General features: G+C 42.3%; 1 protein-coding gene across 2 annotated transcripts; it reads right to left on the reverse strand.

Annotated features, from left to right (window-relative positions):
- Positions 1-111: 111 nt before the first annotated feature.
- hdc (histidine decarboxylase) lies at positions 112-12,133 on the reverse strand. 2 transcript variants are annotated; one of them, XM_049601198.1, is made up of 13 exons: positions 12,046-12,133; positions 11,582-11,644; positions 5,528-5,700; positions 5,322-5,435; positions 5,109-5,231; positions 4,872-5,009; positions 4,645-4,788; positions 3,381-3,447; positions 3,093-3,255; positions 2,896-2,986; positions 2,705-2,803; positions 1,204-1,305; positions 112-916 (listed from the first exon to the last, which is right to left on the reverse strand). In XM_049601198.1, exons 3-13 carry the CDS (start codon positions 5,615-5,617, stop codon positions 143-145), a joined length of 1,905 nt encoding a protein of 634 aa, XP_049457155.1. In that variant the 5' UTR covers positions 5,618-5,700; positions 11,582-11,644; positions 12,046-12,133; the 3' UTR covers positions 112-142. The 2 variants fall into 2 exon arrangements, with proteins under 2 accessions (XP_049457155.1, XP_049457146.1); XM_049601189.1 differs by having other exon boundaries at positions 12,042-12,131.
- Positions 12,134-12,598: the final 465 nt, after the last annotated feature.

The following is a 12,598-nucleotide window of genomic DNA, read 5'->3' on the forward strand; positions in this document are numbered from 1 at the left end:
TCATTGACACAGTTAGATGGTGATATGCCGGCTCACAGCTGGTAGTAAATTGCTTAATTATTAAATAGCTGAATTACTCTGTGTGTTTGTGTGTGTGTGTGTGTGTGTGTGTGTGTGTTATTGTACACTGCTTTCAGCATCTTTACAGGAGCTTGGGTGCAGTGGCAGTTTCCAGTGGAGTAGGAGAGGGGGCTGTGTTGGTTACAGGAGAAGAGGAGATACAGTTTATTCTTCTGCAGGTGGAGGACAAGTGTTTTTGAGTTCCCTGTGAGACCTTCACGGGGCAACACAGCTGGTGCCGGCCGCACTGCACCCACTGGTTGCAGAAACTGGGCACGCTGTAGAACTTTGTCAGCTTTTTCAGGACCTGTTTACCCAGAAGATTTGAAGGCATCTCTGTGATCTTAAACATAGGACCAGATCCTGCTGCTGATGGCGCACTGGGGAGGGCTCCTGCAGCATCTTTAAGACCAGGCCTTGTGTCGAAGTCATAGCCAGACAGCGGCCCAGTGTAAGTGTACGGCTCGCTGCTACAGCTAAGAGACCGCATTGGTCTCCGAGATCGATTCCAGGCCTTGTCAATCCACAGCTCCACCTGAGCCTTATCCAGACTGAAGGCAGCATCATCTCTCTCCTCAGACTTGGTGCCTGAGTTGGGGTCTTGGTTTTCGTCTATCACCTCGTCTTTCCCTAATTTTGGTTGGTCTGCATTATTCAGTGCCTGCATCTCAGCCAGAAGAGCCGAAGCCGTTTTGGAGATGATGTTCCAGTCCTTAAGGATGTCATCTGCGGTGGTGAACTGTGAGGTCACCGTGAATCGGATGATACGCTTGGTGTGAATGTCTGCAGGGATGAGGTACATGGTGCCTGACCGGGTCAGTCTCCTCAGCAGCTCCTGGGTCAAATTATTTCCTCCCTAGAATAAGAAAATTACAAAATATTCATAATCACTGCAGGCCCATAAAAACCTAACAGCTCCAGAACAAAGCTGAAGCATTTTCAGCGACATCAAGTCAAGGTTTCAGCTCTCTTTAACAATCACTGATATGACTCTGACCTGAGCTTGTTAAAGCCGGCTGACCTTATTCAATAACTCACCTTTGAACGAAGTGTGACTGGGAAGTCTGAACAATGATTAGCTAGTGAAAGACATGTTGCTTGACAAAGTTTACTGCACAAACGGTACAAATTTGTGCCACATACTTTCAGACAGAAGACCACCAGGCCGAGGTGCCTCTCTGCAGGAACCTCAAAATTTGGATCACTTCTTATGTGAGACTCCAAGAGCTTCGCCATCTCAATCCCCTAGAAAAGACAAAATAAATAATCAAATGAATATACATGTAAAAACTGAAACTTAAAACCAAGAAAATACCGCAGGTTGTCATAGAAACTAAATACACTCTAAATACTGAGTCCTCATCTTTATTCGTGATCAAAATTTTATTTCCCAGTACGGGAGATGAGTTTAACGGCATCTTATGAGCTTCTACATATGCCGGTAATACTGGACTTCATTGTGGTCTTGCATATTTCATTCGTTTTTATTTTTATTTTGTTTCTTTTTTAAATTATGATATTAAGGGTATTTGTCAGGGGAAAGTGGCATGGTGATGCAATGGTTAACATTGTTTACAGAAAGAGGGTACTTGGTTCGAACCCTTGGGTGGGGGAGCCCTTCTGTGTGGAGTTTGCATGCTCTCCCCGTGTTAGTGTGGGTCTCCTCCAGGTACTCCAGCTTCCTCCCACAGTCCAAAGACATGCAGGTTAATTGGTGACTCAAAATTGCCCGTAGGTGTGAATGTGAGTGTGAATGGTTGTCTGTCTCTGTGTGTCAGCCCTGCGATAGTCTGGTGACCTGTCCAGGATGTACCCTGCCTCTTGCCCAATGTCAGCTGGGATAGGCTCCAGTCCCCCTTCGACCCACAACAGTGAAGGCGGGAATGGAAAATGAATGAATAAATGAATGTCAGGGGAAAGGTTTAAGAGGTTCAGAATATAAGGGTCCTATTGTCCTTACAGTCTTTAAAGTTTCTCCTCCTCCCTTCTCCCACCCTGGATGGAATATGGGTAAGACAACCCAGAAGCAACAAGACAGACGCAGACTAAAATAAAACAGACTAAAATAGAAATAGTGAATAAATAAAACAAGTGAAACATCAGTTAATGTCAAAAACTGCCACAGGGAAACATAGAGACCATATCTTGGTATTAAAATTTATATACAGTCACAAATGTTATTTCACAGTCTGGGTTATATAACTTAACTTCCACCAGTGCCTCGGGCAAGGTGTTGATTGTATTTCCCTTTGTACTCTTGGTTCAAGCTCCAGAGCAGCAACACTCAACTTGGTTGAGCCCTTGGGAGCCAAAAGCCTCAATCCTCAATGATGCAAGGTTGAAAACAGGCAATTCATTTATTATATATACTGATAAATATAATTAATGTTTGTATATTTACTGTCCTCTGGTCTTTGATCATTTTGCTAAAGCACGTTGAGTTTCTGCTATGGAGAGATTCAGAGAGGTCTAGTAATTAAAGAATCCACTGGGAAATCTAAAGTTTAAGGGGAGGCTTCCACCTTAATAGTACCAACTTTAAGCAGATGTCAGGCCTATATAAAGACTCTAGGTCTTTATGTGATATTTTTTAAAATATTTATTCCTAAGAAAATTTGCATGAAGAGAACTAAATGCCACTTACATGTCTGATATGAGCCTGGAGGTTTTTAAGTCCAAAGGAGCGCATCACAAACCAGAGTTTGAGAGAACGGAAACGTCGGCTGAGAGGAATTTGCCAGTGCTGAACAACAGGAGGAGAAAAAGGTCATAGCATGAAATGATCCAATATGATAACTGAGTCTTGAATTAGGTGAAGACATGACAGTGTGATACCATGAAGTCTGTGGCTGCCTGTGAGTTTTCATGTCGGAGGTAAACAGGATCAACAGTGAACGTCTGCTGGAGCTTATATTTATCCTTGACCCTGAAAAAACAAAGTTCAACCATATCATCAACCTATTTTTATTTTAATTTAGATTTACTTTTCCTATTGAGGTTATGTTAGATAAGGCTTCAGTGTTCTTCCTTACCAGAAAGCCGTGCAGTCAAAATGGACCATCATCCACTTGGAGGGGTTGAAGACAAAAGAGTGAGCAAATTCAATGCCCTGCAGGGACCAGCGGAGCTCAGGACAGAAGTAGGCTGAGCCGGCGTATGCAGCATCAACATGGAGCCACAGTCCCTCTTCTGCACCTGTAGATAAACATTTAAACACAAGCACTGTAATTCTCCTATTGCATCTCAGTGCAACAACACAATGTTTGACTTCCCAGGCAGTGTTTAAACAGACATTATTGGGAGGAAATTTGAAGACGTACAGACTGGTCCCAGTTCAGACAAGTTGTCGAAGGCACAGACTCCTGTGGTTCCCAAAGTTGCACATAGCTGAACAGGAGAGAAACAAAATCACATATAAGATGTGATGTTCAGTGTAAAACACAGCAGTTTTAGCTTAGCTCTACAAATTGTACAATTACATTTTATCACTGACCATTTTTTATATTTTCACCTTTGAAGCAGCATTGTTTCTTTTTCATTTCAAGGTATTTGTAGAGGTGGGATAAGTACTTAGATCTTGTACGTCAAAGTATCAATACATTAATGTGAAAATTCTCCATTACAAGTTGAAGTCCTGCATTAAAACGCCGACTTAGGTAAACACACAAGTATTATCAGCAACATATACATACACACAGTATTAAAGTAAAAGGAGATGTTCTGCAGAAAAATGTCCCATGACTGATATATTTTTATTCATAACATTGTTAGATTACGTTTTTGGTGATGTGGCCAGTTTTAACTGCTTTAGTTTGACCAGTTGTTCCAGATGAAGGGGTTGAGCCCTCCAAAGATTCACAAGATAAATCTGAGGGGTCACGAGATGATTAATGGGAGAGGAAAAAAACAACTTCTGATACATACATTTGTGTAACTTTTTCAGTCTTCTAAATTTCCCTCTCTTAAACAATGATTTAAATGAAATCACTTGAGACATTTATGGGGTGTCTTGTTGAAATGCGACGAGGTGATCCCAAGTTCACACTGCTTTTATATATATTTTTGCACAATTGACAACTGACTTTCATATCTTAGATTTTGGATTTTGCTTGAATGTACCAACAAGAAAGATTCTAAAATATGATATCTTATAGTACAATAGTGTGTGCTTTAAAAATAGTTGCCAGTCCAAAACATTCTCACTGCGACCTTGTCACATATCGACATTTGGTCATGGACTTTCCACGTCCAGATACTATGTGCAACGTACCCTGGGTGCATTTGTTAACGTTATGGGACGCCGTGTCAAGTTCTGCCTGTTACATGCATTGTCGTTTTTCAAAATACACTTCTGTTTTCACAGGAAATTTACTGTTAACATACAGTCTCTTTCAAAATAAATGCACTACGTCTGTACAATAACGCAAATTGATTTTTTTTTTTCCCTCAACAACTAATGCACATGGTTGGGTTTAGAAAAAAAGAACAGGGTTTGGCTTTAGAATCTAACAGGACACAAACGCTGCTCTTTTCACATATACACTCTTATTATACCCACGCCATCCCTCAGCATCAAATACCAACCATGAAAGGGACCAGTCCCCTCCTCCTGTCCTCCTGTATGGCTTGTCTCAAAGTGTCACCTCTCAGAGACAACTTCTCATCAGTGGCAAGAAACGTGATCTTCACCAGGGAGATCAGACCTGCCTTCTCAACTGAGGAATGAGCCTATAAAAACAATCACACATCATATCAGCTTTTCTTTAATCTGATTGACAGGAGGGTATTGTACAAGGAGCACTGACACTGACTTGGTCTGAAGCATAGGCCACCAGTCTTGAATTTAGGACCGAGTCATCTACATCCTGGTCGAGCTCCTCCCTCAGCTGCGTAATTTTGTCTTTTCTGGCTGCCAGCAGAGCGACCAGTGTGCTCTCACTGACTGTGCTCTAACAGGAGGGTCAGGTAGAAGAAAAAGGTAATAAGTTACCAGAGATTACCGTGTAAAGGTTTAGGGTTTAAAATGACCAGTCAAAAGTGCTGCAGACCTGCAGAATGCCTCCACCTCTGCTGTCAGGATGGTGATGCAGAAAGAAGGAGGGGAGCCCCAGTGCTTTACACAACCAGTCCATCACGTTCATCTCCAGTTCTGTGCACGCTGGGCTGGAGGCCTGTTCAAAACCAGCGACAGACAATTTAACTTTCAGATGGTGTAACTCCATTGTGTTTAGGTAGTGTAGTGGAGAAATAGTGTACCTTACCCAGGTGAATCCAACACAGTTGATGGCATCAGCCAGCATGTCTCCAAGCATGGAAGGCCATGAAGTCAGACTGGGGTAGTAGGCATGCATGTGAGGGCTCTGCCAGTGAACCACCTGCAGAAGAAGATGAGAAAATACTTTATAAAGCAGACAGGGAAAGGTGCACCCTACCTTCACATGTTACAATAATGGATGACATTATTTACTCCTGGCATGATGACTTTCTCAATGTCGTTGAAGATACTCTCCCAGTCCTCCGGCTCTGTGGGCGCTGTGTCGGGGAGAAGCTCCTTCATGTAACCTGGCTTCACATCTGGAATCACCCGTCTCTCCCTGATGGAGCCCAGGTACTGTGTGATGTAGTCGACCAGCTCCTTACCTGATCAGTAACAGACACTGTAACAGCTGGAATGATATCCATATTCCTATGTTTCCTTATCATTACCTGCAGTGAAATTTAACAACAGACAAAATCAGTAGTAAAATGGAAGTTATGATTACCTCTGCGATTGTACTCCTCAGCCTGCATTTTATATTTCAGATGAGAGCTCTTTGGGTTACTTTGTTGTGTGTGAGAGGAGGCTGCAATAATGCTTTGTGTATTGTGTGGCAGAGATCACAGAACTATATAGACCCTGTTGGGAGGAACACGCCCTGAACTGGTGACGCATTTGAACCACCGAAAAAGAAAAAAGCCCTTCACATGTTTTTTCCATCACCGGAATCATTGGTCACAGCACCCACTCACTACAGCTTTGTACTTAATATTTGCCCTCCTCTGGTGGTAATGATTTATTTGTTCACATCTTCAACATGATACTGTTTTTAGCACGATGGGACGATATTATCGAAACAGTGCAATATTGTTTGAGTAATACACATCAATGCCTCTGCACCTGTAACAATCATCTCTATATAGAAAGAAAATAACTCCAGTGTCATTATTATCATTATTATTTTATGTGCAAAATGATAGGCTTATATACTGTACTAGGACTTCCTATGTATGTGAAATATATTTTACATATGATCTGACACCATACATTTAAAGAAGGATTTGGAGTGTATTGTGAAATAGATCAAACATATTTGCAATTTATTACAGTGACTTTTCAATTGTTTGTATCACACTTATTTTATCATAAAAACCTGAATATGAAAAATAGGTACAACTACATTTTATTATATAAAACGATAATGATGTTGTTTTTTTGCCCTCGCATAATTAGATTGTTAAAAGGCCTACTGCTTCATTTTACTGTTGTAGCTGGTTGAGATGGAGCTAATTTTAAGTATCTTATATGGTTGGCACAGTAGTTTAATCCAGCACATGGTTCTCAACATGGGGTCTCATTTATAAAACAATGCGTAGGATCCATACTAAAAATGTACGTATGGACAAAAGTCAAAAATGCGTGCGTCAAAAATATTGACAGTTTCTACAATCAGACTTCCGCCTCACCATCTGCATCGCCAATTTCAAGTCTCCAAAATGTTCATTTGGTTTGGGTCAAAGTTTCTCCCATCAAGTCTGTTTTTAATAGATCACAACTTTTCAGTGGGAAGTGGTGTACACCTTTGTCAGGCCTCGTATTGTGCTTACGCTGCCGAGGCTACCATACAAGGTGCCACCTACTACTCAGTAACCATTCACACCCACACACCGATGGAACAGCCATCAGGTGCAATTTTGGGTTCAGGATCTTGCCCAAGGACACTTTGACATGCGGAGCGGAACAGCCAGGGACCCAACCACCAATCCTCCAATTAGTGTACGACCCACTCTACCTCTGAGCCACAGCCGTGTGTAAAGACTTTTGGTTTTACGCAGGACACGAGTCTCCCAGGTGAAAGTCCAGTGTTTGTTTGACCTGTACACCGCCTCTCCCACCTGCCCTTTCCTGCTCTTCATACTGCAGTAGTTGCCCAGAGTGTCAAAAACTGCTGCCACCTGCTGCGTCTCATACAGCAGCTAACAAGTCTGCTGCTGGTGATTTGTGGACGACTTTGATCTTTAGCCCAGGCCTACTTTTTGTGTGTGTGAAATATTATATATTCGTAATATGTCTTCTCTCTGCCTAAAATAATTGGTTTTGAAAACCTCAGAGGTAAAATCACTTTGTGCTGGGACTAGCAGCTCCACATTTTGGGATGTACACCTGAGCTGTTAATAAAGCTGAAGCAAGCAGCTAGCTTTGCGTAAAGACTGGAAACAGAGGGAAGTAGCTAGGCTGGCTCTGTCCAAAAAGTTCAAAGTCTGTCAACTGGCACCACTAATAAACACATCATTCATCTCATCTTCTAACCGCTTCATCCTCTTGAGGGTCGCGGGGGGGGCTGGAGCCTATCCCAGCTACATCGGGCAAGAGGCGGGGTACACCCTGGACAGGTCGCCAGACTATCGCAGGGCAGACAAAATCAGTAGTAAAATGGAAGTTATGATTACCTCTGCGATTGTACTCCTCAGCCTGCATTTTATATTTCAGATGAGAGCTCTTTGGGTTACTTTGTTGTGTGTGAGAGGAGGCTGCAATAATGCTTTGTGTATTGTGTGGCAGAGATCACAGAACTATATAGACCCTGTTGGGAGGAACACGCCCTGAACTGGTGACGCATTTGAACCACCGAAAAAGAAAAAAGCCCTTCACATGTTTTTTCCATCACCGGAATCATTGGTCACAGCACCCACTCACTACAGCTTTGTACTTAATATTTGCCCTCCTCTGGTGGTAATGATTTATTTGTTCACATCTTCAACATGATACTGTTTTTAGCACGATGGGACGATATTATCGAAACAGTGCAATATTGTTTGAGTAATACACATCAATGCCTCTGCACCTGTAACAAAACCTCAGAGGTAAAATCACTTTGTGCTGGGACTAGCAGCTCCACATTTTGGGATGTACACCTGAGCTGTTAATAAAGCTGAAGCAAGCAGCTAGCTTTGCGTAAAGACTGGAAACAGAGGGAAGTAGCTAGGCTGGCTCTGTCCAAAAAGTTCAAAGTCTGTCAACTGGCACCACTAATAAACACATCATTCATCTCATCTTCTAACCGCTTCATCCTCTTGAGGGTCGCGGGGGGGGCTGGAGCCTACCCCAGACACATAGAGGCTGACACATAGAGGCAAACAACCATTCACACTCACATTCACACCTACGGACAATTTAGAGTTACCAATTAACCTAGTCCCCAATCTGCATGTCTTTGGACTGTGGGAGGAAGCCGGAGTGCCCGGAGAGAACCCACGCTGACACGGGGAGAACATGCAAACTCCACACAGAAGGGCTCCCACGCCCGCGATCGAACCGGCAACCCAATTGCTGTGAGGCGAGAGTGCTAACCACCACACCACCATGCCGCCCAATAAACACATCACTTTTGTTTAATCCATGCAACACCAAAGTGTAAACAACAGTTTACTGTTTTATGGTTGTGTAAGATGCTGATTTTTTTCTTGGCTGGGAACAGTTGCAGGGCAAACAGTGGAGACTCCAGTCATCTACTGGTCCTGGCCAAGAAATAGTGTGGTCATTCTGAAACAATGGTGCCTCTCATTACTGATCCAATCAACACTCTTTGCTATTTCCTATTATCATCTGGCCTGAACACATTACAGAAGATGACTGTTAGAGCAGAGCAATATTTGTACTGGGTGATGACTCTTCACGAACAAATAGAAAGGTTAAGTATAGGAGCCATTACAACAAAATGAACAATGGATAAACACACAGTAAAAGGTAACAGGATGATGAAGGCAAACCCATCTAAGTCACAGTTTGTTGCTGCCTTTTAAACTCTGACAAAAACCCGAGCAGCACCTGGACTGTTCACACAGGGTGCTGTTTACTGTGCATTGTGCTCGACATGTGCTCGCTCTCATCTGGTTCTCTGGGGAAGCTAATGGTTGGATGCAAATCTAACCATAATCCAAACACACTAAGCACACATCATTGTTATAGAGACAGTGATGAGAGGCATTCAACATGGAGTCAATGAAGCTAATAAGCACCAGAGAATGTTTATCTAAGCTGTTTCAAATCTGTGCTCCTGTTTATTAAATTCAAAACTGCGTATTTAATAAACTTCAATTCTTTCAGGAACTTCAGTCTGAATTGGTGTATTATTTATCAACACCACCAACAGGTGATTCATTTCAACTTTTTTCATCAGTGTCTGATGCCGCAAGTCACTGCCTAAGCGCCGGATATTGACGACTTCGGAGTGAGACCGGGCATGTAGAGTCAGTGTCTGATTTGACTGCTCTGGGTTACTGTAGAAACAACATGGTGGACTCGGTGGGAGACGACCCATATGTGGATATAAATGGCTTATACTAACATAACAACACAACAATTCTTATTTTCAGGTGGTTATAAGCTAATGAAAATATACCCCAAATCCTACACAATGGATCTTTAACACCCACAGGTTCTTTGATTCGAGCAGTAACTGCTACAGACTTTTGATCCCACTGAAGGCAGGAAGCCCAGTAGCAGGCAATGGCTAGAGTAATGGTAAGTGTGTGTGTGTGTGTGTGTGTGTGTGTGTGTGTGCAGCACAATACACAGAAATAAATGTTATGTGATATGAAGCGGAGCACACTGTGACTATTGTGCTCCTTGTGTGCCTCTACGTCTGGGAGTCTGAGCCTGATGAAAGCAGGTTTAACCATAATTGTGCAATTAACATGACATCAAAGTCAAAGTGCTTCCTGATGGATCCTCTGCTGTTGCTTTTATTCATATAAGCTGAAAATATCAACATGACATCAGCCTGTCACAAATAAAACAAAAACCTTTGGACTTGGTATTTCTAACATAAAATAAGAAACAATTCATAGAAAATTTGACATGAATAGGAGCAGAAAATACACACAAAAAGGTAAACAAGAACGAGCCGTGGGTTTAAAAATGTCAGCCCATGGTGAGGTTATAATAGTATATTTCAAAATAAGATTTATGTAGAATATTAGTTGATTCAATTAAAGCTACAGTAGGTGACTTTTATAAAAATAACTTTTTGTCATATTTGCTGAAACTGTCACTTTATCCTGACAGTACATAAGACAGATAATCTGTGAAAAAAAATCATGTTCATCTGAATCCTGAATGCCTCAAACAGTATTTGCAAGAATCCACGAAAAAACGGAATGAAAAACAACCAATCAGAGCTCAGGAGAAGTCTCTAATGCCAACAGCGTACGCAGCATAGACAAGTAAACAGAAGAAGACCGACAACAAAAACCTTGCTTGGACTCTACAAGAAAACTGGCAGTCTTCTTCCTCTTACATGTCTTTGCCGTGTACGTTGTTGGAGAAGGAAGGATAGACAGTTGTTTCATGGCAAGTGGTTGGTTTTTTTTCAGCCTTCATGTTTGGCAAGCTCCTCATGAAGCTACACGGTGAAGATATTGAGCTTGACTGAGTGAGAGCATGCACTAGGGAGGGTGGGTCCACAGTTTGTCCACAAGCAGTGATTGTCGACTATGTTACAGGAACATGATTTTCACATTATCTGTCTCATTGTTACCGCCTGGCTCAAAGATGGCAACAAAAAATAAAGGTCACACACATATATCAATCAAAAAATGATTTATTTAACGTTAACTAAGAAACATATTAACTAAATGGTGGAGTTCGTAAGTGGGAAAGGGACCAGTCATGTAAGAAGTGAGTGGATGAGTGATAATATGGTGCAGTGTTTCCTGGTAAAGAACAAAGGCTGAGGAGCATGCCGCAGGCCCAGCTGGGAGAGTTACTGATTAGAGAGGCGGTCCTGTTTTGCCTTCTGGGAGCCCCACCCAGGTGGGCAGGTATGACCAGATGACCCTCCCAGCTCCACCTACCAGCCACCTCCCGGCATCTGCGGTCACATACAGCAGAGTAAGATAATTTGTGTACTTGTGTTTGAAATTGTCTCTATTAAGCTGTGTTAAATGTGTATTTTGGGTGTGTTTTGAATCAATTAAACCTTACAGCGCTTCACAGAAGCCTCTGCTGCCAACTAGTGTTTTGGAGGTGTAACTGCAGAGTGACAGACACACCACTACACAAGTTTAAATGCTTAGCGTAGGGTCTGCCGCACAATTAATCCCCCTTAAGATAATTGACGGGCAGAGTGGGACACTCCCTCCCTTAAGAATGGGGGTCCTCACCAGGATACCCAAAAATTCAAGCACGGCTACAATATCATGCCAATACCCAAAACAATACATACAACTAGCAATCATAACCCAATGCACTCTGGTGTGTTACTGTTAACATGTGAGCGTCCACTTGCAGTCAGTCTCAACGCCACCCCCTCAGCAACCTTGGTACCTAGGAAGCATTTAAGAGAGAAGAAAACCTGAGCGGATGGACAGAGACACTGCAGGGAGGTAAAACACAAGTTAACATAAGCAGACATAGCTCTAGACATGCCATCAGCCAGTGTACTTTCAGCTCCTTTCATATGTGGTATGTCAAGATAAAATGGTTGGAGAAAAGGACACCAACGCATAAGCCGTTAATTTGGGTTTGGGAGTGAGTGGAGAAAGGTCATGGGATTATGATCAGTGTTCACCACTAAAGCTCTTACTCCACCCCCCACACATACCTCAGAGTGTTGCAATGCCCAGATAAGTGCCAGTGTCTCTTTTCCAATGAATGATGTTCTGTCAGAATATATTGAGAGTTTCAGCAAATTTCATAAAAAGTTATTTTGTATATACGTTACCTACTGTAGCTGTATGGATTGCTCGTGACATTATCATCCCCCAGTTCTTAACTTCAGCCTTGTTACTGGAAGATTGATCTCTGAACTGGCGGTGTAATTCTGAAAGTGGACAATGACAGAGCAGCACTTGCCCTTCCCTTATTATCACCACTGAGGTGGACTTTAGCATGGCCCATGACCCACACCTGCCCCAGTGGGGCTGCTTAGTGCTAGACTGATAGTACTGGGCTGCTTCCAAGTATGGATTAATGTGTGTGTGTGTGTGTTAACAGGGCATTCCTGAAAAGCACACCAGTGCACTATGCTTTACTAGGTCCTATTATTTTAATTCCATGCAGCACTTTGTGAACCGTTTGTTTTAAAGTGTTACATGAAAAAGCTGTTAACACACAAGTCAGTGCAAAGCAAATACATTTGCGAAATTTAGTGAAAATTAGTGAAACATTTATGATATATGGATTCATTTCAATGCCACTTCGGCAATAGTCAGGATGTGCTGCACAAGCCAACAACTTATGTCATTTGAGTGTCATTTAGGTTTTATACCACAATGTTCC

Source organism: Epinephelus fuscoguttatus, linkage group LG2 (genome assembly GCF_011397635.1).
Source record: "Epinephelus fuscoguttatus linkage group LG2, E.fuscoguttatus.final_Chr_v1".
Classification (NCBI taxonomy): Eukaryota; Metazoa; Chordata; class Actinopteri; order Perciformes; family Serranidae; genus Epinephelus; species Epinephelus fuscoguttatus.